We start from the raw sequence: 26878 nt of genomic DNA, 5'->3' as shown, positions 1-26878 counted from the left end.
TTCATAGAGGAGTAATTATCCGCGAACAGAAACTGTTCAGACCAATGAAATCATCAGGGCGGGCTTTAGACGATGACGGACAGATGATCAACAGTAACGTAATCATCACGTCATCAAAGGGGCTTGGGTTATATTTGTTCAAATCCTAAACGGAGAGCTTGCTTGTATATGCATTCACCTTCACAATTTCTCTCTGAAATGATGAACATGTTGGGTAAGTACTCTGTGTATCATTAAATAATTAAAACATTTTACAACACCGGCAAAGATCGTGTATTCCAGCCTGATTTCAGCGTGCGTGCAGACAGGGTTGCCAAGTTTTTACAACAAAACCCGCCAACTACTAGCCCTAAACAATAGCTTCTTTGGGGGTTCTCCAGGAGAAAAATGGTGTTTGGGGGGTAAAATGTGTGTTATTTTGGCATGGTTGCCTGCTAAAATTCGCACTCATGGGTCTATATATCACATAATAGTAAGGGGGTAATCTAGCACTCGGAAAGCGTTCCACCCAACCAAGCCATCACCTGCTGATTTTTTAAATGTTGAATATAGAACCTTTGAAATTGAACATATCTGAATTTTTTTGTGTCGAAATTGTATAGGCATGTATTTTCAAATAGCAGATATTTTGTACTAAATAAATAGACTGGAAATATTCAGTTTTTGAAAATACAGATTCAAGATTTCAGATGAAGAAGAAATTCAGATCATCAAATTCAATATTCTAAAATTCAAACCGCAGAAATTCAGATCTTACAGAAAGTAGGCCAGAGGTCATCATCAGGGAAGAGTAAAGGATGTCAGAAAAATCAAACGGAGCAACATCTGATCATTTCATTTCCTATTTGTAATGGAATAAAGAGAAGATCAAACGGCCCTTCTATACTTTTTTGTTTAGTTTAGATTAATGCATGGAAAATGAGATTTTGGCTTGATTTCTATTTTTTTTTAAAGCCATACAGGTTTTGTAAACATGAGGGTGACTAAGGCTCTCAGTGTACAAAAAAAAAAAAACCTGGTTTAGAATAAGATGAGGGTGAATACGCTCTTAAAAATGACGGTTTCAAAAAGGGGTTTTGAGGCCATAGAACAGTCATTTTTTGTTCTCCAAAGAAACCTTTTAGTGAGCAGTTCTTGGGAGAAAAAAATTATAGTGTAAACAACATTTTATTAATCTAAAGTCTTTTTACACTCGGCTATAAAGAATATTTTTGTGGAATGGAAAGTTTCCTTTGATGTTAAAGGTTCTTCATGGAAACTTTATTTTTATTTTATAGTTTAAATTATAAATAATGTCATCATAAATAAATATTTGCCTCAAAAAAAGAATACAGAAATGATTTGCAATGCTGAACATAAATGCAAACTGAACAAATTTCTAAACAGAACGAAGCGGGGGGCGGGGGGATGGGGGGTATATAAGTATGCTAAGCTGTGCCATTGGGGCTAATTCTTACACATGAATTACAATTAATCGTTGCTGCCTTGTGTACACATTTACCATCAATAATGCAGTTTTGGCTCAGGCTAAAAGACTGTGTGTCCCTTTTCGGGGCTTCGGAGAATAAGCTGTGTTGAATACAAAGCTTACTGCAGCCACCTGGATCAAAAAGGAAACACGAGAGCGAGAGAGAAACTCGGATGTGTTTTCCAATTTGGGTGGAGTCACAGGAGAGGTGGCAGACTCCCGCTGCGTGTGTCTGAAAAAAAAAAAACATAGAAACTGTCACCAAACCTGTGACCCTAGCCGCCCCTCGCAGTATTACTGCCAGCAACAGACCATTAACTCTTTTGCCACTGATGCCGCAGGAGGAAGACAGTGGCCACATATAAACTAGGTGTGAAGAAAACAAGCAGTGCGTACGGAACGTCAGAAGTTTACAAAGAATATCTATACAGACGAGTACACTTTAAAGATGAGTTCATCATACTCAGCGTCATGATGTTCCAAAGCTATTTGGTTATTTTTATTCGAAGCATGATTTGTTTGTCTGCCTCTTTCTTCTGTGACGTTATCGTTGTTGTGTGGACTCTTTTCAAAAGCTCTTTTAAAATCAGTTTTATTTTAAATTATGAATGATTTTCAAAACTATATCTTAATCATTATGATTAGTTATTGTCTTTGGTCTGAACAGTCTTTTGCTCTGATTTGTTACATAAACTATATTCCCAAAAGTATTGAGACTTCCCTCCAAGTAAATAGCTGCAGGCTTCCAAACTTTGTGTGGCCTAGGGTAGCTCATGAACAGTTGTAGAGATCTTCATGGAATGGGTTTAAACACAGCAGCCTTAAGTTACCGAGTGCGATGCAAAGCACGCCACCACTGGACTCAGTGGAGATGTTCTCTCTGGTGAAGTGACCACACTGAAAAATGTAAAAATTAAAAATGTAAAAATCACAAATATGTAGATTTAAGAAGGCCTATGTAAAAGCTGATAGAACAGTATGTACTCTACCTGATAGGCCCGAAGTAAATCAATATCAAATCAAATTGCAAAATTTGACAATGTGACAATGCCCAGCGCTTTAGTGTAAATGTTTTTTTACTTGAAGCAAATGTTGTTGTTTTTTTACCTTTATTTTCTTGTCAGAGTGCACCAAAATGTTATAATGTTATGATTGAGGCTCTAGACAGTTTTAATACCGAACTAAACAAAATGTTAATGCCCTGGCAGTGACAAATAGTTTTGGTTTTATATGTAATTTGATTAAATTAATGTTTAATTTGATATTTACAAGAAATATTGTAACTGTTACTAACTTTTAACTGCTGTAAAAAAAGCACCTTATTTGTTTAAAGTGTTTGCAAACCATATGTTATTGCACTTTTGTTCATATAGCAGCACTTTTCAAATAAAATGCAATGCACAACTTTTGTATTCATTATTGAATTTTGCGCATACTGTGATTAATCACGATTCATCGCAGAAAATCATGCAATTAATCACGATTAAACATGTTAACTATTGCCCAGCAATTATAGTTATATATTGGTGGGAATATATATATTGCAATATAAAAAAAATACAGCAACAGGAATTCAACTGCTCCATTTGAAAAAAAAAAAAAAATAGCATCCTAAAATGATTGGGGTGATTTTGAAGAGGAAAATGCATAGAAAATAAAAATAAATTTATGTTTAGTCTGAAATATTTTTTGAGTGCAAACCAGCCAAACTTGAGTCTGATTGTCTCATTAGCAACAAACTGTGTGTATCTAAGAACTCTTAAATCAGAGTAAAAGTAAATCGGTGGAGAAAGTAATAGTAACTAACTACTACTACAACATAACGTAAAGAGTAACAACTTGTAATAAGTAATGTAATATTATTACGTTTCTAAGGAGTAATGAGTAACTAGTAACTTATTACAATTTCAGAGTAACATGCCTAATACTGATGACATTATTCTTGTTATATTGTGACTTTTTCTGGACATGTCAGAGAATACAGATTTGTGGGAGAAATTCTAAATGTGCAGAAATGTTTCTTACCACAAGCAATAATCACTTAGCCAGGGAAAACCCAGACAACCTCCGGCAAATTTGGATTTCCTCTGCAAGTAGTCTGGCAAAGAGCCCATTCAAGCCCATTTCTAATCCGTTGAAATTGCGGCACCAATCAGAAACGTCGGGGCGGGCTTTACACGATGATGACAGCGCAGTGACGGTGAAGCAGATTTTGTACATTACAAAGATGGATGCCACCGTGGAACATCACTCATTTGAATCAGCTATTGCGTCTGTGTGATCATGTGCTAACAGCACACACAGCTCTGGATCTGGCCTTTCGTTGCTCACATTAGATCTGGTAGTCATGTACAAATTGTAAATAATTGTAAATAAATAACTAGCATAACTATGCTCAAGTTTGAAAATCTTCTAACATGTCTGAAATGACTGAATTTGAATAAAGTTTGTGAGACGCAATTTTCCAAAGACTCATCATTATTTTATTTTCTAAATATTGCAAACCGCATTCTAATTGCAATAAAAATGCCTTACAGCAGGGGAAAATGCGATCAGAGCTTGATGTTTTCTGTTCGACCGTCAATCCGAGATGTTTCAGTCAGTCTGAGATGCTAATAGGTTTTCCAAATTTTCCAAAAATGTTGAGGGAGTGGCGGTGGACACCAGCTATTATCATATTTCTTTTACAACAACAGCAAAAGTCATCAGATGCCATTGCAAAATCTTCCTCGAAATCGTAAACAGAGAATTGCTGTCAGAGTCTCAGGTGTTTCTCCGTCGCTCTGCATACGTCATCTCCTTCATCGCTATGATTGGTTTTAGGTCTATCCAATTGACCTCAGAGCCATTTGAGCAACGTCTATTGGTGACGCCCTTTGGAAATGATTTTTCTGTGAGCTTTCCCAGACCATAACCCAGTTACTACTGAGAATGGTCTGATTTTAACCAGGCTAATGATCACTGCCAGGAGCTTCCACATAAGTTGCACAACAGAAACACAACAGAGAAAACATGATTAGCTTTTAGCTGTTAGCCATCAAAGTGTGTTAACTACTAGCATAATGCACAAATAAACATTTAACATAAATAGATAAATACGTTATTTTATGGTTTTAGGAAAGCTATCTTACATTTTGGTACATTTTTACCACATGTAAATGCTGTTAACAATTTAGTAAACTAACATTACCTCCTAGAAATAGATGGGCCATGTAATATTGCTGATAAATACTGAAGTCAAGATAATTAAGAGTGTAAATAAAAGATTGCATATGACCTGATCAACCAGAATTGGCGGCAGGTAGCTGATTATATTATTTATCTCGTAGTAGCCTATAGACTACATTTTAATGTATCTTTTCTGTATAATAATCCGAGCTCAGTCTTTTGTTAATGAAATCGAAATAAATGTATGTTGTATGAAATCATCAAACAGGTTTACTGCCAACTATTGATTGAAACTGTCGGGAAGTGTTGTTGATCGGTATTGTTCAAAACATAGAACAGTTAAACGGAATTGGCAAATATTCAGCCTAATTTTATACGAGCAGAAATAAACTTTGTTTTGCGGTAATATTAGATTCCTGACCATGCAGCCTTTAGGCCTTATAGAGAGATGCGCTAAAACACAGCCTGGTGCGTAATGGAGATTCCAAAGCGCTCTTCTTTGGTCAGAAACACAGAGAGTGATTCGCAGGTCCGTCCTATGCACCGAAATTAAAATCTCTATTATGTGAACACAGTATATTAGTCAGTCATTTGTATAAGGTTAAACAGTGATTTATCTTTTTAATTTATGGCCTACCCACAATTGGTCTGGCCCATCCAAAACTGGAATCCAAATGGCACCGTGCCTGGTAGTTATCCTGTAAATATCGTCTTCAAATTCGGTCATGGATAACACCATCCTTCAGAGTTTAGCTCTAAACCCCAATTAAACACACCTGAACGATCAGTGTCTTTAAAGGTCCTAGTCTGAATCTGAAATCACCCCCTAAACCCTCACTCCCTATTCTAGTCCACTAGTTCACTTGAAGGAGTGTGGAAACGAGTGTGTAAAGTCGTACAGTCGATCTGTTGTACACTCGTTATTGCGGAGAAATGTAGGATATTATAAGTGCGCTCAATAATGTCCACTATGGTTTCGGACACCACTACAAATGGCCACCTAGGGGGCGATTTCGGATTCAGCCCTAGTTAGACGCTGATTAGTGTGTTGGGGTTGGAGCTAAACTCTGCAGGACAGTGGCCCTCCAGGACTGAGTTTGGAGACCCCTTCTGTAAATCCCTTTGAAAATGTAGTCTAGTCAGTGGCTCACTTGGGGGCCTCAATAAATTTACAATAAAGTTTAAAATGTATTTTTGACAGTGAGACGAGCTCTCTCTCTCTCACAGAGACTCAAAGATCAAATGTGACTTGGGAAGAAAAACTGATTGAGGACAATCGTCAGCTGGTTCTCCTGGCATGAATTTTATTTTACGGGGAGGAAAAACAAGGAAGAAAAAAATAGAATATGGGTTATCTTTCTCAATACTCCACTTTTGTGGCATGTTTGTGACTGCCACATTTCAGCTATAGTAGCACAACATTCGGCTGGTGAAGCTTGCTCAATCTTAGAGTTGCCATCTAGCCATAAGTAGAGGCGAGCTGGGCGTTGCCATCTTGTGAGCGAGTCATCGCGTGTCACTCCCGGATAACAGAAAATGGGCAAAAAGGCGGGACGTGGGCGGAGCTGAGGTGACGCAATAACTATAGACGGCAGATAAATGGCTAACCACTTGTAACCACGGCCTTAATTATGCAGAACTTTAAGGCTTTATGTAACATAAACGAATGAGTAATAAAAAAAATTCACCCCCCTCACAGTTGTCATGAAGATCAAAATTAGCCTTATAAGCCAAAACCACAATTTGTACTAGGCTCTAAACATGTTTTTTTTCTGCTGTAAAAATGAGAATTTTAACATGGGGCTCAATGAGATTCTGCTCCCTACTGGACCATGCCTCTAGTGGCCAGTTAAGGAATTACAGTTTACATTCCTTCCATATTGGCTTCAAGAGAGATCGCGGGAGGTTGCCGCTTGATTTTCACACAGTTTTAACAGATTTTTCAGCTATTATGTGTCTTGAAAAACGTGGTTGCTAACAAGTGGCTAAATGAGACTACAGAGGCTCCCTTGGGGAAATCAGTGATGGTGACGTTGAAATCGCGGGACGGGACGGTGTAGTTTGTTTATAACCTACCTTTAGCTTTTTACTTCATGAACAACTTTATTAACTTAACTTAATGAACAACATTCATAAAAAGTTGTGTTCATCTGTGATAATTATCTTGATGGACAAAACGTGCAAGTATCATAAACTGTTGTTGATCACAGAGCTTGTTTTTACTGATAATCCAAAAGCCTATAGGAAAATCCTATTGGGTTTTTCTTTAGAGAACCAGTACGATGCTAACTGCCATTTGGCCTACAAAGTGATGTCATACCTGCACTACTCTATTGGCATCACTCCCCATTTACAGACTACAATACCCAGAATCCCTCACTCTCATCACCTGATCGCCTTCAGTCGCCATGCACCTTAATAAACCACTCACCTCATCACCACAGCTCCACTAAAAAGACTCTCACCCCTCATTCTTGGTCTGGTTCCCTTGGATACAGTGCTTATCCTTGAAGGACAGAGTTTCTTTCCCCCATTTTACATATCTGTACTCTCTTACACACCTTCCTGACTCACCTCCCCCCTTCAAACTCTCTCTCTCTCATTCATCATCCTAGACTGTTGATACCATGCTCACCTTATCGCCATACCTTTGCCATTTCATTATCATCCAATGACCTGCATACATTACAATTGTCTGTCTTCCATAAAGCTGTGCTGTTCGTTCCATTCTTACACTGTTTAAATAAACTGTTTTAGGATTAAACCCATCGGTTTGAGTCTCTGTAACAAGTATTAATAGACTATTAGGTTAGGGTTCGGTTAGTAGTATACGTTGGCGTAGTTGCAAAGTTACTTATAGTTGGTAGAATGTCTAAAGGGAACTATCGAAATAAAGTGTTACCTTTTTAAGTCACTTAACAATTAAAATAAATTAAAAAATATTGTCACTATCCACATATTGTTGCTTTTTTTGTTTTGCAATAGGGTTTCCAGTGTATGACATACGATGCAGGCGTAGCACAAGTTCCAGTGACGAACACGGTAGCGCAGATGATAGAGCAAAACAAAACCTGGTTCCTGCGAGAACTAGCATAGTCTTTTCACTTCCTACATCATACACTGGAACGCCATCTCATGAACTCGCATACGACAATAGTGGAAGTTAGAGATTACAGTTTGTTTAGTTTTAAATATGGATATTGTTCTTACACAAACGCATCACTTTACTTTAACTTTACTTTATTAAACCCAGGAGCCGTGTGGAGCATTTTTATGATGGATAGATGCACTTTTTTAGACTTCAAAACAGAAACAGCCATTCATTATAAAGCTTGAATTAGTTAGGACATATATATATATATATAGAGAGAGAGAGAGAGAGAGAGAGAGAGAGAGAGAGAGAGAGAGAGAGAGAGAGAGAGAGAGAGAGAGAGAGAGAGAGAGAGAGAGAGAGAGAGAGAGAGAGAGTGCCCTCCACAATTATTGGCACCCCTGTTTAAGATGTGGTCGTGGATTTCTAAAAATTTTCCCTTTTTTTAAAACAACATAGAACCCAAATGCAAAAAAAGAGAAAAATCCAACTTTTCATTTAAGCACATTACTTTGGTGGTAAAAAAAAAAAAAATCACACATTTAGGAAAAAAAAAAACTTGAAATCATGTGTCCCACAATTATTGGCATCCCTAACAATTCCTCTGAAAAATGTAATTTATTTTGTTCTAAATATATTTTTCTGTAGTTGCTAAAGTTGGTTAGGGTATCTAGGAAATTTGAATAAGTAATTCATGAGTTCCTGCTTCCCTGGGGTATAAATATGATGTGACACAGAGACCTAATTCTCTTACCCATTTGTCAACATGGCAAAGACAAGAAAACACACCATTCAAGAAAGGCAGATGTGACGACCTTCATAAGTCAGGCAATGGCTACAAGAAAATAGCCACTCGCCTTAACTAGCCTGTATCTATAGTCAGAGGAATCATTAAGAAGTTTAAAACAACTAAACAGTGACAAACAAGCCTGGAAGAGGTCCCAAGTTTATCTTGCCACAACGCATAGTGAGGAAGATGGTAAGTGAAGTAAAAAAATGTCCTAAGCTCACTGTCACAGAATTGCATCAAAGAGTGGAATCTTGGGGTCACAAAGTCTCCAAAACAACCATCAGATGGTCTCTACATGCCAACAAGCTGTTTGGGAGGCATGTAAGGAAAAAGCCTTTTCTCACTAACACTCACAAGCGTAAACGTCTGGAGTTTGCTAAGCGGTACTGGGACTTCACCTGGGATCGTGTGCTTTGGTCAGATGAGACTAAGATTGAGCTTTTTGGCAACAGACACTCTAAGTGTGTCTTGCGTAAAACAAAAGATTAGTATGCCGAAAAGCACCTCATGCCCACCGTGAAGTATGGTGGAGGATCTGTGATCCTGTGGGCCTGTTCCTTGTTAGGTTGCATGGCATTATAAATGCTTTGAACTACCAGAACATTTTAAATAAAAACCTGATGGCCTCTGCCAGAAAGCTGAAGATGGGTCGTCATCACCTGGATAATGATCCAAAACGTGGCAAAATCGACACAAAAATAGTTCAGCAGTCACAAACTCAAGGCCCTCCCATGGCCATCTCATTACCCAGACCTCAACCCAATCGAAAACCTGTGGGGTGAGCTAAAGAAGAGAGTGCATAAGAGACGACTCAGGACACTATGATCTAGAAAGATTGTGCAAAGAAGAATAGTCAAAGATCCCTCTCTCTGTGTTCTCCAATCTTCTGAAATGTTATAGGAGAAGATTAAGTGAGCTCTTGTTGGCAAAAGGGGGTGGAACAAAGTATTAACATCAGGGGTGCCAATAATTGTGGGACACATGATTTCAAGGTTTTTTTTTTCTTTCCAAATCTGTGATTTTTTTTACCACCAAAGTAATGTACTTAAACGAAAGGTAGGATTTTTCTCTTTAAAAAAAAAAGGTTTTTTCGCGACCACATCTTAAACAGGGGTGCCAATAATTGTGGAGGGCACTGTATATATATATATATATATATATATATATATATATATATATATATATATATATATATATATATATATATATATATATATATATATATATATATATATATATAAAACCAATTTTATGTGACTAAAAGAAGAAAGTCATAAACACCTAGGATGACTTGAGGGAGGGTGAGTATATTATGGGCTAATTTTTATGTTTGGGTGAACTATTCTTTTAATAAAGGAGTAAGAAAGGTTGAGAAGCACATGTGAGACCTTATTTTTCATAGCTGAAGTGTATTTAACTGTTGTTAAGACGGTTTTAGTGGATATACGAAGTCCCTCTGGGCCCCAAACATGAGATAAAGAACGTTATCTCAACATCCATGAGGGTTAAATTGGCTGAGAAGCAGTTATTGGGTGAAATCGCGGTTTATTAAACAGCTCTGCATCTACTCAGCCGCTGTTTATTCAACGCGACATTCACGGAAGGGCAGGAAAAAAGCCACGGCAATATAATTTGTAAGCGTGACTCGCATCAAGCGTGAGTAAGTGACGTAGATGAAGCTCAGTCAATCCGCGCGCTCCTCCAGCGGAGCCGAACTGCGCGCGCCGAAGTCTCTATATTAATCCGTTAACGCGCCGCTGTCCGTTCAGCACCACTGACTGTGTGAAGAGAGTTAAAGCGCTGACAGTCGGCATTTAACGGCAGAAAGCTCCGGGAATCGCTCTTCATGTGGACAGCTACTTGTTTTTTGTTTTGTTTTTGAGAGAGATTTTGTTAAAGTGACAATTTGACGCGTCTGTGAGAAGGACACCAACAGTTTGTTTAACATATTCACTGACTGTGTGAAAAGAGCAGAAGCGCGTGCACTCGCTTTTCACTGGAAAAAGCTTTGGGTTTCCATGCCAATTACAGCAAATCTCTGTTGTTTCGGTCTTACACTTGTTTTTGAGTGATTTTTATTAGCGTGTCGTGGAGCTCTAACGGTTTATTTATTTAGATAACACCCAAATCTATTTTCGAAGATCTGGTTCTACTGTGGAATTGTTCTTTTGACCCTAAACGTCATTTTTAGTCCAATTGACACGTTTTTTGCGTTTTGAAGAGAGAAACGGCCGTGATGAGAGTTCTCTTCGTGGCACTGCTGCTTGTGTTCGCGTCAGGGAGCGGGAAAGTGGCTGGCGCGAGTGGCGCGAAAGGAAGCCGATTCGTGTGCACGGCCGTGCCCGCGGGCGCAGACCTCAGTTGCCCGGTGGAAGCGACCAACCGGGTCCAAAGCACTAGTCCGCAGGAGGAAGAGCTACGGAATACTATCATTCAGCTTCGGGAGATCATCCTGCAGCAGAAGGAAACTATCGTCAGTCAGCAGGGCACCATCAAAGAGCTCAACTCCAAACTCGCGCGCTGCGAGGCTGATGCCAAGTCGCGAGGCAGCGCGCGCAGGAAGGATTATAGTAAAAACACGATGGGCGATCTGCCGCGTGACCCCACCGAGAGTGTAGAGCAGCTGGGGAAGACCATGCAGAGCCTGAAAGATCGACTGGAGAGCCTGGAGGTGAGAGTTCATGTGTATGAGTGATAATGGAACACTTAAGAGCTATTTGTGATGATCGTAAGGACAATAGATCTCTAATGATCTGTGAAATTTGGCCTTGCTTATTAGCGATGCTTGATTTACGCCTGTCAAAACAAGGTCAAATGAGCCGTGTTACGTGGAGAGAGGATTTTTTTATTAATTAATAATGAGCTTGGAAGATGGAAAGCAGTAACGTATACACATAAGCAATTCTTTTTAGGACACTGATACTTGCTCTTGTAATTTAACTTGCAATCAGTAGGGTTTTCGGAGACGGTGTTAAATACAATAATAGCAAATGATTCAAATAATTGCTTAAATTAAATTCACCAATTGACAAAGCTATTGGACGATTTTGCTGTATTAGTCAACTGAGACATGTGGATTTTATTTTTTCTTCTTCAAGTTTATCAGCCCGACAAATATATTGACCTCTATTCACAATCAATAAGAAAAAAAAATACTGTAATTCATACAGACTAACCAGTTTCTACCCTGGTAACTCTTCATGAAACAATAATTTTGCATAAATCAATTTAAACACAACACAAATATTTAACTACTGCATACTAACATTTTATTTAATAATGGGTTAAACTTTTTTTGAGGCAGTTACGTTGTACTTACATAAGTACTGCGTAGTATTAACTATATGTACTTACTATAGAGTTATGTTTAGGGTCTGGTTTAGGGTAAGTTGTAATGATGTACTATTTACTGTTCTTACCATAGTAAGTGCATGTAGTAACATGTAACTACTTCACCTTAAATGTGATACAATGCACTTATTAAAAAGATAAAATTACACATCATTGACCTTCCCTTACATCTTAACCCACCCTTAAATTAACACTCCTGTCCCTTTACCAATTCAATATCAGTAAAAGTGTTTTATAATACAACATGCACAATAAGCACATTGTGCCTAACAAATATTATTTAAAAAAAAAATGAATTTATACCCCACCTAATAAAAAGTGTGACCATTTGTCACCCTGGACCACAAAACCAGTCATAAAGGTAATTTTCTTTCTATTTGTACATCATCAACAAATAAGCTCTCCATTGATGTGGTTTGCTAGGACAGTATTTGGCTGAGATACAACTATGAAAATCTGGAATCTGAGGGTGCAAAAAAATCTAAATATTGAGAAAATCACCTTATTTGTTTTCTAAATGAAGTCCTTAGAAATGCATATTACTACTAATGATACCCTTTTTATTTATTTATGGTAGGAAATTCACAAAATATCTCCATGGAACATCTTTACTTAATATCCAAATGATTTTGGGCATAAAAGAAAAATGTATAATTTTGACCCTTGCAATATATTGTTGGCTATTTCCACAAATAAATGTGACCCTGGAGCACAAAAACAGTCTCACGCATAGTGAGACTGGTTTTGTGCTCCAGGGTCATATTCATTTCTTTATTTGAGCATATTAGTTAGATGCCTATTATAAAACTGGACCATTAAAACAAATAATAATGTTTTGGACCGTGGACCTATTTAACTAATAAGATCTATGAGCCAATGTATACTCCTTTAAAGCATTCGCCCATTGCAAGTTGAAACAGTTGAATATTTTGGTTTCCTTTTTCCTGCAGCAGCAGCTGCGTAGCAACACATCAGGTGGACCGTTTCCCAGCGAGCTGAGAGACCTGCTGAAGCGGCGCCTGAGTGACCTGGAGAGCCAGCTGCTGACCAGAGTGGCCGAACTCGAGGAGGAAAAGAGCCAGCTGTACAACGAGACGACCGCTCACCGCCAGCGCACCGAGAACACCCTCAACTCACTGCTGGAGAGGATCACCGAGCTGGAGAAAAGTACGCCATTCTCAGTGATGAATTATTTAATCAGTCATGTCAAATGAGGCAGAATTCATCTTTTTCTTACTGATGTGATGCCCAACCGGTTTAAAAAAAATAATTTTACCTGCTGGTCCTCAGTAGGGGATAGGAACGCTAGCCGAATACCTTTCACGTTCAATGCAAGCAGCATGCACCGCTTTGAACTCCACATGACAAACATTGCAGAAAGCACCAGGTATAGGTATACACAAACTCACAGTGAAAATTTGCTTTGAGCTTAGAAGAGAAAAAAAGTCCTGCCAATTGTTTTTAATTATCTAAAAATAAAAGCAGTCATTGAATGGAAAGCATGCTAAATGAACATTGCATGCAATCTTTGCGGTCAGCGAGGATTGTTTTTGAAAGACATCTCTTATGCTCACCAAAGCTTCAATTATTTGGTCAAAAATGCAGTAAAAACAGTATAATTACATTTTAAAAGACCGGTTTTCTGTTCAGAAAAAAACGTACTCGGTTACTTTCGTAACCTCGGTTCCCTGAGAGAGAGGAACGAGTATTACGTATGGGGAAAAACTCCTTTTCTCGAGAATGTGAAGCAAAACTTTTAATAAAGGTATCTATGTAAAGCGCAGTGAGCTGCACGGCCATAGCCCAGCGCGAGGAGCGCTCTGATTGGCCGGGCTGCGGCAACTGCAGGAACCTATGGTGAGGCGGCTGAGAGGAACGAACCAATGGGGGGCGTTCCAGAAGCCCGCCGAAAAAGGTGCTTATATTTGCATACAGGAGGCTATATAAGACCCTAATTCGCCATAGGTGTCAGGTTTTAAGATCGACTGAAGCGATACCTGAGAAGCATAAACACGGCACGGAACGTAATACTCGTTCCTCTGGTCAGGGAACCGAGGTTACGAAAGTAACCGAGTACGTTCCCTTTCGAGAGAGGTTCCTCGTATTACGTATGGGAACACAATGTAAAGCGCCGTGTGTGCTGACTGACCCAGTATACCCAAAGCACATGTTATAAACCCCCGAGACACCGACAGAGGCGGCTTATAAGGGGAATGAAGAACCGGAAGAGTCGGTTCGTTTGAACAGCTGATCGGACATAGTCGGATCTTATGATGAATGAATAGTGCTTAAGGACTAATGTGTACAGGCCAAAATGTAAGGCAATCTGTTTGCCAGGGTCAAGATAGAGCCTAGATGGAGAGAAGCCCTGCTTGTAGAGCTGGAACCTCCAACTTGTAGAATCTGATAAAAGTGGACGGAGAGGCCCAGCCTGCCGCCGCACAGATATCTTCCAAAGAAATGTCACACGACCAAGCCCAAGATGAGGCCATGCCTCTAGAGGAGTGGGCTTAAATGCCTGTAGGACAGGTTAGGTCCTGGACCTATATGCTAGTGGGACTGCATCCACTATCCAGTGTGAGAGACTGTTTCATGACAGCACAAACTTTAGTGCGGCCACCGAAGCAATGAAGAGCTGATCCGACTGCCTGAAGGGGGCGGAGCGCTCTAGATACAATCTCAATGCTCTGACTGGGCAGAATAGGTTTGCGTCTTATTCTCTCTGAGACGCGGGTTAAGCAGTGCAAAGACCTGCATACTGAAGGGGTTGATAGCACTTTCAGCATAAAACCATGCCTCGGTTTGAGCACAACCTTGAAGTTGCTGGACCCAAACTCAAGACAGGAAGGGCTCACGGAGAGTGCAGGTAAGCCACCCACTCGGTTAACCGAGGCCACAGCCAGCAGAAAAACGGTTTTGAGTGATATGTGCTTCAAGCTCGTGTTCTGAAGTGGTTAGGAGGGGGAACCCTTCACGGCCTCCAAAACCATGGCGAGGTCCCAAATAGGGACCGAGGTAGGGGCAAGGCGGGCTGAATCTCCTGGCCCCTTTAAGAAAACACACAATAAGATCACTTTTCCCTAGTGAATGTGCCGCGATCGGAGCGTGGCTAGCTGCTATGGCGGAGACACACACCCCGAGTATGGAGGGGGGACGACCCGCATCCATTAGCTCTTGGAGAAAGCGAGCGGTTCCGCCAGTTCGCATGAGTGTGCGTCGATGTTTCGCGTAGCACATTGGTTAGAAAACCACTGACCACTTCAAAGCAGAGCTGCCAGATAGCAGGGGCTCTAGCTTCCGAAATAGTGTTCATAACTTGTCAGAGAGGTTCCCGGATACCGTTGATGGGCCATACGTGGAGGGCCCACAGCTCGGGATTGGGATGCCAGACCTTCCCTTTCATTGGCAGAATAGGCATGGGGCTGTGTCTGACAGCTGAAACAGTATGGAGAACCATGTGCGGTTCTTCCAAAGTGGGGCTATTAAAAAGCACAGGCTGCAGCTGGATCGCGATCGGAGGGAACATATAGAGGGAGTCTGGGCCAACATGGGCCAGGGCATCCCTGCGTTTGCAGAAAAAATATTGGGCAGCGTGTGCTGTGCGAGCTGAATTGTTTGCGGGTAAAGGGACCATCCCCCTGGGGACATGGGTCCTCTGGATAACATGTCCGGACCCTGATTCAGAATACCTGGCACGTAAGCCGCCCTTAGGGAGCTCAGATTGTGCTCTGCCCATAAAAGGAGATGCTTAGCCATGCACGGTTCTTATGCCGTAAGTCTTGAGTCTATGACAATGACTGTACTGATAAGCCTGCCCCTCGAAGGCGAATCTCAAGAATGGCCTGTAGTGGGGGTGGGGGGTTATCGTAACGTGAAGTATGCGTTTTTCAGATCTATTGAGAAAACCCAATCCCCGGGGCGAATGTGCGCGAGGATTTGTTTCACCGTCAGCACCTTGAAACGAGCGTGTCATAAGTGCTTTGTTCAGATGCCTGGAAAATGGGCCTGAGACCGCCACCCATTTTCGGCATGAGGAATTAGCGACAGTAAAAACCTGACTCGCTAGCGTCGGGTGTACTGTTTTCGCCGCTCTCTCCTTTAACAGTCTCAATGCCTCAGCGAGAAGCACGTGACTGACACTGCTTCTTACAGAGGGCTCGACCACGGCTTGAATCGCGGGGTCTGCGAGCAAAACTGTAGCGAGAACCTCGTTTTATATGTTCAACACCCAATATTATATACCAGGAATGGCCTGCCAGGCCTGGGCTCGTAAAGCCAGGGGTTGAATTAGATTCGGGGGCTGGCCGCTTAGTAATAGGGGCCTGTTAGCCGGGTTGCTTGTGCTGTAACACTGCTTGTAACACTGTGGGGATAGTGTTAGTTTTGGCGGTGCAGGCTTTGCAGTGGGCGCACGCCTCACATTTATATTGTGTGTGCGAGAGTGAACTTTGTGAAAAGTGCTTGGGTGCAGGAGTGCAGACTGTAAAGTGGGCACATTTCCTACATAGAAAGCTCTTTTGTGTGTAGTGTAAACAATGTGCAGTGGCGCACAACCTACGTAGAATACCCACGGTGCAAACCAGTGAGCAAATCCACAGGGGTAAACGCACACAGCATTAGTGTGCAGACGAGCGTGTTTAACACAGGCTAGTTGACTGCAATATTTCATCTCCAGTCACTTAACTTAAGGGAACTGGGAGAATGTAAGGAAGTGCGGGTGGTATGTGAGCCATTCCACAATGCCGTTATGCTCTAGTCTAGACTGAAAGCGCGCATGCAGACAAGCGTGTTTGACCACAGGCTAGTTGACTGCAATAAGGCTAGTTGACTTTATATGGTGTAATCCGGCCGCGGCGGGATTTATTTGTGATTTTGTGAGGCTGAATTAACAGTGCTTATGTAGGGGTGCACACTGTGTAGTGGACACTTTGTCTACAGTGTAAAAACCTTTCCAGCCGCCTGAATAAAGGGGACTGGAAGTGATAGAGTGAAAAAAGGGCTTAGCTTGGCAGCCATTTTCCGACGCCCTTATGCTCTGACAGTGAGCGCGTGCTATGACGTAAGCCGCGCTCTAGTCAGCAACGCGCTGTGGAAGGGGCGCGCGCTATCATGACAAGGCAGCCATTACAACTTCCTTGGCAGTAAGCGCGCGCTGCAGCGACATTGTTCTTGACATACCCAACAGCCCGAGCTCGCTCGTCTAACTTACTCTAGTATTCTCTGTCCGCAGCGCTTCAGCACGGCGGCGGTAGAATGAGCACGGCAAGAGCTTCGGCTCGAGTTTGTTTATTCACTCTAGTATTCTCTGTCCGCGGCGATAGAGCGACAGGACGAGAGAATTGGAAGCGTGAGGTAAAACTCTGTCCGCGGCGCTTCTAGCACGGCGAGAGCTTCGGCTCGAGTTTGTTTATTCACTCTAGTATTCTCTGTCCGCGGCGATAGAGCGACAGGACGAGAGAATTGGAAGCGTGAGGTAAAACTCTGTCCGCGGCGCTTCTAGCACGGCGAGAGCTTCGGCTCGAGTTTGTTTATTCACTCTAGTATTCTCTGTCCGCGGCGATAGAGCGACAGGACGAGAGAATTGGAAGCGTGAGGTAAAACTCTGTCCGCGGCGCTTCTAGCACGGCGAGAGCTTCGGCTCGAGTTTGTTTATTCACTCTAGTATTCTCTGTCCGCGGCGATAGAGCGACAGGACGAGAGAATTGGAAGCGTGAGGTAAAACTCTGTCCGCGGCGCTTCTAGCACGGCGAGAGCTTCGGCTCGAGTTTGTTTATTCACTCTAGTATTCTCTGTCCACGGCGATAGAGCGACAGGACGAGAGAATTGGAAGCGTGAGGTAAAACTCTGTCCGCGGCGCTTCTAGCACGGCGAGAGCTTCGGCTCAAGTTTGTTTATTCACTCTAGTATTCTCTGTCCGCGGCGATAGAGCGACAGGACGAGAGAATTGGAAGCGTGAGGTAAAACTCTGTCCGCGGCGCTTCTAGCACGGCGAGAGCTTCGGCTCGAGTTTGTTTATTCACTCTAGTATTCTCTGTCCGCGGCGATAGAGCGACAGGACGAGAGAATTGGAAGCGTGAGGTAAAACTCTGTCCGCGGCGCTTCTAGCACGGCGAGAGCTTCGGCTCGAGTTTGTTTATTCACTCTAGTATTCTCTGTCCGCGGCGATAGAGCGACAGGACGAGAGAATTGGAAGCGTGAGGTAAAACTCTGTCCGCGGCGCTTCTAGCACGGCGAGAGCTTCGGCTCGAGTTTGTTTATTCACTCTAGTATTCTCTGTCCGCGGCGATAGAGCGACAGGACGAGAGAATTGGAAGCGTGAGGTAAAACTCTGTCCGCGGCGCTTCTAGCACGGCGAGAGCTTCGGCTCGAGTTTGTTTATTCACTCTAGTATTCTCTGTCCGCGGCGATATCGCGACTGAACTAGAGAAGAGGAAGACTGAGGAAAAACTCCGTCTGTCCGCGGCGCCTCCTCAGCGCGACGGTATAGTGACGAGAGCTTCGGCTCGAGTTCGCCTATTCACTCTAGTATTCTCTGTCCGCGGCTGTAGCGCGACGGAATGAGAGAAGAGTGGGAACAACTCTGTGGCAGCGGCGGAAGAAGAGCCGCGGCGGCGGCAGAGTGAAGAGCTTCGGCTTGAGTGTGCTCATGTCCTCTAACATTCTCTCTTTCCGCGGCGCTATTCAGCGCGACGGGACGAGAGCAGAGGGAGAGTGAGAAGAGCTCCGACGCGGCGGAACGAGAGAGTCCTCGAATTGAACAAGCCTGTAAGCTCTAGAAGTGGCGTTGCAGCGGCAACACACACACAAACACATATAACACTCAACATAGACACAGTTTAAAGGATATATAACGCCGGATGGCGTAGCTGGAACGGCAGAGAAGGCGGAGAGGGAGTCCGTCGTCCTCAGCTGCAGGTTCCGCTGGTGCCTTTTCAACGGCGGTGCTTCTTCCGGAGACCAGCGAAGGTATCGCTGAAGGAGATAAAATCTGACACCTATGGCGAATTAGGGTCTTATATAGCCTCCTGTATGCAAATATAAGCACCTTTTTCGGCGGGCTTCTGGAACGCCCCCCATTGGTTCGTTCCTCTCAGCCGCCTCACCATAGGTTCCTGCAGTTGCCGCAGCCCGGCCAATCAGAGCGCTCCTCGCGCTGGGCTATGGCCGTGCAGCTCACTGCGCTTTACATAGATACCTTTATTAAAAGTTTTGCTTCACATTCTCGAGAAAAGGAGTTTTTCCCCATACGTAATACGAGGAACCTCTCTCGAAAGGGAACTGATTTTTTTTAGCATCCAGTCTTCTGTGGCACATGATCCTTCAGAAATCTCTCTAATATGATGATATGAAGAAACATTTATGATTATTATCAATGTTGAAAACAGTTGTGCTGCTTTATATTTTTATGGATACTGCGATACATTTTATCAGGATTTCCAAAATTCAAAAGAAAAGCATTCATTTAAAACAGAACTCTTTTGTAGTTTTATAAATATGGGTAACCCTTTAGAATAATGGTCATTAGTTATTATTAGTTAATGTATTAACTAACATGAACTAACCATGAGCAGTGCATTTGTTACTGTATTTGTTCATCTTTGTTAACATTAGTTAATAAAAATACATTTTAATAATGCATTAGTAAAATAACATGAACTAATAATCAGAGGTGGAAAGTAACGAATTACATTTACTCGCGTTACTGCAATTGAGTAGTTTTTTCTTTGTACTTCTACTTTTTCAAGTAGTTTCAAAAATCTGTAATTTTACTTTTACTTAAGTACATTTTGATTGAAGTATTGTACTTCGCTACATTTTAAACCACATCCGTTACTGAGTAAAAATAATTAATTAATGCAAAGAGGGGAGGGGAAAAAATGCAATCCGGAAACGACTATATTTAATATGGGGCGCGGGAGAGAACAAGCGCGCAAATATCAGATGGAGACGAACAAGACAGACGTCAGTGACGCAGACCCAGGTGAAAGCAAAACGCCGCCGTTAACACCTGCTAGTATGGAAATACTTTGGAAAAATAAAAATAAAAATAACGTGGCGTTGTCCTGGAGGATATCAAATTTGCACAAAATGTGGATGCAAATGAAGAAACACATAGAACATGTTCAGGAACACATCCCTCTGTGCAGATAAAGGTATGTTTATAACTTAGGCCGATTGATTTCTGTGATGCAGAGGGAATCCCGGTATCCAGTCATGAACGTTAACTTTACATTATAATGTAGAATGCACGTAATACACGCAAACTGATGGATGAACGAAAAACTCGAAAGTAGAGCTGTAGGCCAAGAATAAATCAAATCGCGACATGGTCTGTGAATATTAAAGCACAAACCATTGCTATATGAATATATGATCTGCTTGTTCTGTCTCTGTAAATGAGCTGCTCTGTCTACTACATACAGTACTCTATAATTCTTAAACATTTTAACGAATAAATTATAAAAATAAATTGTTAATCTAATTCATAATCATTTTCTGAATTTAGTTTATTATACATGTTTTATTGAAATTTTAATAATCAAAACAAACGAATGGTTTTAAGTTCGTTATAATAAAGCATTTGTTCAACCCCCCCCCCCCCCCCCAAAAAAAAGACCAATCATCTTTATTCATTTAACATCATTTTAACTAGTGATGATAACCATATTTTAAAGCTCCCGTTCTATGCGATTCCATCTTTCAAACTTTAGTCAGTGTGTAATGTTGCTGTTAGAGCATAAATAATACCTGTAAAATTATAAAGCTCAAAGTTCAATGCCAAGCGAGATATTTTATTTAACAGAAGTTCCCTTTCAAAGCCTACAGCGAACGGCCGGTTTGGACTACAGCAGGAAGTGCAGGGATGGAATGACGTCACTAGAACCGTTTGTTGACTAACCCTCTGCCCACAAGAACACGCAAAATAGGGGGCGTGGTCTTGTTGCTCTCCCACGTGGAGAAGAGCGCGCATTGAGCGCTTGCATCTCCCCGTTATGGTAAGAGGCGGGACCTTTCCGGGCAAAGTGTGCTAAGCTGCTGTCCAATCACAACACGGGAAGTGCTGGCCCAATCAGAACTCGTTACGTGTTTCTGAAGGAGGGACTTCATAGAACAAGGAAGCCATCAGGCCGTTTTTAGGACAGAGGAAACAGCGCTGTGCAGATAAGTCAATTGTGTGAAAATTACGTTATGTTATATTGCACACTATAAACATCGAAAACACGCGAAGAACGGGACCTTTAATAATACGTACAGTTTATTTATGAAATAATTGTTTAATACCGTGATGTTTTCTGAGATAGTTGTCATATCGTGAAAATCTCATTCTATCACAACACTACAGGGGAGAGTCCCCCACCCCCACTGTCAAAAAAGTCACTAATAGGAAACATTTTAAATGAGCTACTTTTTACTTTTACTTGAGTACATTTTTAGACCAGTAATTTTAATTGTACTTAAGTAAAATTTCATTGAAGTAACAGTACTTTTACTTGAGTAGAATATTTTGTTACTCTGCTAATAATGAACTGCACTTATAAAGCATTTATTCATCGTTGTTAATGTTAACTAATGACCATTATTCTAAAGTGCGTTTAAAAATTTCTAAATCTTGATGAGCCCAAACCTTTTTAACGGTAGTGTAAATGAATATGTGTAAAATTAATCTCAGGTGCAAAGTTGGTGCATTGCAAAGACAGAAATAGCATACATCATGTAGAGTGCTTTCATTCAATCATTGGCTGCACTTTGGAAATGTCAACGTTGAAACTTTGAACACTTGACCTGCGCTCAACACGGCGTCAGGGGAAACCTTTATCTAATGCTTCACTGCATTTGGGCTGTTTTTATGTAGAAAATGCTGTAGGATGAAACAAATGTAACACAGTGGCAGTTTTGGTTGGTGGAAGAATGTCTGCATGTAAATGAACTTGCTATTTACAATCATTTGTTTGCCTTTGTCATATCCTTTTGGCCTTTTTGGATGTGGGATTTATGCATGCCCCATCTGTTAGCATTGGACGGACACATCATCCTGCTGTACATCATCCTGCTGTATTCAGAATTCAGAGCAGCACTAGCACATTTGCAAAGCGAGCGATTAACGAATGATTAACACCAATGCATCATCAGCAACCACATCATTATTTCACCTTACACAGCCCCAGCATGTCATTTCATATTAGGACAATTACAAGAGCCTGGTTGGATCACTCATTTCAATAATTGAACCTGAAAGCATTACCCAAATTCAATTAGCTGAAATCAAATTAACACCATCTCAGGACAGCGCTTTGCATCTTCCTGTCCTTCAATCCAAACCTCTCCCTCGATTCTCTTCCAAGGTAACAACGCATTCAAATCTCCAGAGGACTTTAAGGTGTCTCTGCCTCTGCGTACCAACTATCTGTACGGCCGCATAAAGAAGAGCCTGCCGGAGATGTACGCCTTCACCGTGTGCATGTGGCTCAAGTCTAGCGCCAGCCCTGGAATCGGAACCCCGTTCTCTTATGGTGTCCCGGGACAAGCCAATGAGATTGTGCTGATAGAGTGGGGAAACAGCCCAATGGAGCTCCTCGTCAATGATAAGGTGAGCCTTTATGAGATACCGATGCAAAGCTATCCCTGGTTTTTATTGATTGTGCTTGCTTGAAACAAAGCTTTTACTGTTTTGCCCCAACACTCTCAGAAAAAATGAATAAAATATGTACCTTTAGGCGTACAACAGCAGTACCCTTAAAGCAGGGCTGTCCAAACTTGGTCCCGGAGAGTTTAGCTCCAACTTCCCCAACACAGCTGGAATTTACTAGTATTAGCTGGTTCAGGTATGTTTCATTGGTTGGAGCTCTACTTTTGAGGTCAATGACCCTACAGGGGCAGGACTGGACAATGCTGCCTTAAAGGGTTCATTCACAGAAATCATATTCCTGTCATTAATGACTTTTCCTCATGTTGTTCAAAGACCTTCGTTCATCCTCGGAAAACACAAATGAAGAGATTTTTGATGAAATCCGAATGTTTTCTGACCCCTCCATAGACAGGTATTTAATTAAAACTTCCAAGGTCCAGAAAGGTAGTAAAGACAATATTAAAATAGTCCATGTGACTCCAGTGGTTCAACCTTAACGTTATGTGCAGTGACTATTTTTACAAAGTCTTTACTTCCTTTCTGGACCTTGGAAGTGTTAATTAAATAGCTGTCTATGGAGGGGTCAGAGAGATTTGGATTTCATCAAAAATATCTTAATTTGTGTTCTTGCGGGTTTGGAACAACATCAAGCTGAGTAATTAATGACAGAATTTACATTTTTGCAGGATCCTTTAAAGGCCCACTGAAATCAAAATTTAAGTTGTTTAGTTTTTAGTATGACTGTGTTAGCCTTAAAGTTATGAATAAGCTGGTATGTTCCAAAACTATGACAAAATGTGCATTTAGGAGATATAAGCATTCAAAATTTACAGTCTCCCACTTCCGCTAAAACAAATCTCAGATTTTGGTGACATCATCGCAGACTTCACTTTCTCGTCAAATCTTCTGTCCAATCAAAATGCTCTCTAGAATCTAAAGCCCGCCCCCTACACTGCTGAAGCTGCGGCTGAAATCCGTCCGTTGTTAACATACATTTACTAATTTCTACATGGTGAAAGGCACATTGCACACTATATATGTGATAGGAAACCATTCAGTGTAAATATGCTTTAATTTGAGGCGAATTAAGTCTGTTTTCACGTTCGTTTCACGCACCGCAGCCACGCACCGCAGCCACGCACACACCCCAACGGCTCAGGTCTAAATTTAGACCACAGACTCGAGAGCGCAGCGCGGATCATATGCGCGAGTCGGCGCAGACAACAAAACATATCGACCCATTTGAATTCTGCACAGAATGCTGCATTTCAAAGTGATATGAAGGAGATTATAATGGTAAACCGTGTTAGAGGAAACTGGGTTTACCAAACAGAGAGAGAAGGTCCGCTCTTGCGCTCTAGTCAAACTGTATATTAAAGAAACGCTATTGGCTGTTTCAAAAAAGGGGAGGAGCTGCTAACAGCTGGAGCCGTTTCAGGGGAAATCACGTCAACACATTGAATAATGCGGCGCATTTCAAGGCACTTCAGTGGGGCTTTAAAGGGACATGTTTTTATACCCATCAAAGTATATAGTAGCACCTTTTAACCACTTCAGCTCTGCAGCACATTTTGCATTTTTTTGAGAATTAGGAATATCTGAATTTAAAAGAGCGCCCTACCCACATACATTGGAGTAAATTGATAAAAATGGTCTCATTTTACAGAAAAAACTCTAAATTGTAACACAGTGGTGGAATATTGCATATATTATATTGTATCTATTCACAATCTTATGATAAACATAGATAAAAAATAAATATTTTGATTTATTTATTTTAATTAATTTGTTATTTAAAAATCTTTATTTTTTATCATTTTGGGATCTAAGCTTTTTGGAAGTTTCTGTTGATTCAATAATTTGGCACTAAACAGGGGGAAAAAGAATTTTCTTGATATCTCCTTGCAAATAAAAGTTATTGAGATTTATCTGACCAAAGTGTCTAACAACTCCTACTCTTCTCCATTGACATCAACTGGCCACTAGGAAATTGAAAAGAAGGCTCCGCCTCTTCTTTTGTAAAGGGAGATCTCGGGCTCTGATTGGTCTAGAATCATGATCCACATGTCTATAAAGAGCTGAGATTCTCAGCTTTTCTGTAGCATGATCCAATATGTGATGACATCATCAAAAATCGTGGCTAACACCGACAATCAAAACTAGCAATAATAAGAGTATTTGTCTGCATCACATGTTTTGATCTGGACATCGGTGACATTTTACAGTGTCATTTGGCCATACTTGCTCACAGACATGTAAAAATAGTCTCATTTTGAAGCAAACAACCTAAGGAACAAGCTGATATAGGGTTGAGGCTAGTAGCTTTACAACGAGTTTGTGATCCGAACAGGAATGTGACTCATGTGTTTGCTTGTTCAAAGGAGTCATTTCCATCTTTGTGATTCTTTTGATAATAAATTTACTGTAAATTATTGGATCGGTGAAATTAACTTCCTGAGGCTGATAGCTTTCATTTGATATATGACTTGTGTATTTTAGGTGTGTTTGTGTGATAAAAATATGAAATTTTATATTATTTGCATGATTTTCTCAAGGGGTGGTCGTTGCAGGGGGGTCGAATTCAGACCGTATTATTTTCTTCTATGTAATATAAATGCAGATGTTATTGGGTTATTAAGAAAGCTGAGGTTCTAATCTTTCAAATGATACCACATATGTCTAGTTTTGTGGTGCGCGAGTTATAGATTTTTAAAAAAGATTATGATGATGCAATTTTGGACTCACCGGTGGGTCCAAGAGGGGGTGCAGAGCTGAAGTGGTTAAGGGACAAGCAAAATTCTGACATTGAAGTCAATAAATACCAAGATGATTTTGGTGATATTATATTGTGTCTTTTGTCTTGGAAATAACAATGAACCAAAATATGATTAATGGTAGTTAATTCAAAATGGCCTTTAAAGTTTCCACAAATGATTTCACAGCCTGATTTCTGTTTTAGTGCATTTACATGAAGGGGCTTGAAGATCAGATACTAATTAAACAGCCCTGTGCAGTGAGATGTTGAATTCCACGTAAAACTATTTTAAACAGCATTTTTTACATGTATTAAATTGATCGTGTTTTCATGACCTTGTGTTAATTGGAATATTTGTACTTTTAAAAATTAGTTTGTCTGAGCACATGACCATTTAAAAATAACTCATTTGCCCATGTAGTACAGTCAGTTCAAGTCACCTCCATTTATATAGCGCTCACACACTCTTTCACAATATAGATTTTTTTTAAAGCAGCTTTAAAGTGATAATAGGAAATGAATGGGAGAGAAATTGTTTTGGCTGTACATCAGCTCTAGAAAAAAAAGGTATTGTCCAGCTAAAGTAAGTTTTTCATTGATTCGTTTTCATTGTAAATAATCATTAGTAATTTACTTCGACCACCCTATACAACTACAACCATTTTTGGAATCATATTTTTTGTATTGTATTCACATAAAAAGGTTTAAATCCTTGGGCTGAGGCTGTGCAAAATAATTAAGAGTTCTCTCTTGAACTGCACTTTCACTTCCCTTTTCCTTTTCACTATCTTTATTCTCTCTGTCTCGACTCTCTCCCTTGTGAGTTTTGCTACTTTTCTTCTACCTGTCACTTCTTCTTCAGTAGGTCTACCATTATGAACAGAACTGTCTCAACGTTGTTGCAAATACAAAATAAAAACACATTGCCATTTCAATCGCAGGGTTGCCTGTCAGGAATAACCATTTCAGGATTTATTATCGATTTATTTTCAGGAATTATTACTCTAGAATATTAAAATGAAAATAATTTATTAAAAAAAATAGAAAGAAAGAAGGCAGCAGGCCAAATCAGTTGCCAGGCCACCGGGAATTTACTTGGTGCTCCCGATGGCCATGGTGGTATCCCGATGGTATTTCTGGACATGGTTTAAGATGTGAAAAAATAATTTGGAGTATTACTTTTTTTTTTTAATTGGCGATTTTACCTTTATTGTGACAGGATAGTATATAGATATGAAGCAAGGTGGGGGAGCCGGGACTCAAACTCAGGTCGCCTGAAGCATAACCGTTATATCAAAGGGGCCAGTTCTGCTTGTCTTAATAAATTCAAAGGCTGTAATGGATGAGTCATGGCTGCTAGAGATGAATGTACTGATCGACCAATATAGGCTGTTTTTGTCCACTTATTCCCTTCCCTCACTAACATCCCTCGTCTTGTTTACTCGGATGCATGTCATTACTGGCAGAAATGGGTTTAAATGGAATGCTTTAAGACCTTGTTCACTTGTGATACATTAAATGCAAGTGCTGAGGTGCTGTTGGGATGCCACAATCATGTTGCATTGTGGTTTATGGCTATGCCTGAAGTGTACATATAAGTAGACTCACTCCCTATGTTAAAATCAAAG

At 40.8% G+C, this 26878-nt stretch overlaps 1 protein-coding gene across 2 annotated transcripts in view; it reads left to right on the top strand.

Annotated features, from left to right (window-relative positions):
- The first annotated feature begins 10244 nt into the window (after nucleotides 1–10244).
- Nucleotides 10245–26878, top strand: part of nptx2a (neuronal pentraxin 2a) — a 28800-nt gene continuing 12166 nt past the window's right edge. The window contains exons 1-3 of one of the 2 annotated variants that reach the window (XM_067423014.1): nucleotides 10245–11188; nucleotides 12822–13035; nucleotides 22212–22456. In XM_067423014.1, the coding sequence (XP_067279115.1) occupies nucleotides 10754–11188; nucleotides 12822–13035; nucleotides 22212–22456 (894 nt within the window). In that variant the 5' untranslated portion in view covers nucleotides 10245–10753. Of the gene's footprint in view, nucleotides 11189–12818; nucleotides 13036–22211; nucleotides 22457–26878 lie in introns of both variants that reach the window. The other variant, XM_067423005.1, reaches the window with a different exon arrangement.

The sequence above is a fragment of the Pseudorasbora parva genome, chromosome 2, assembly GCF_024679245.1.
Source record: "Pseudorasbora parva isolate DD20220531a chromosome 2, ASM2467924v1, whole genome shotgun sequence".
Taxonomy (NCBI): domain Eukaryota; kingdom Metazoa; phylum Chordata; class Actinopteri; order Cypriniformes; family Gobionidae; genus Pseudorasbora; species Pseudorasbora parva.
The sequence above is the reverse complement of the archived record's forward strand: the minus strand, read 5'-3'. Positions and strand labels throughout refer to the sequence as shown.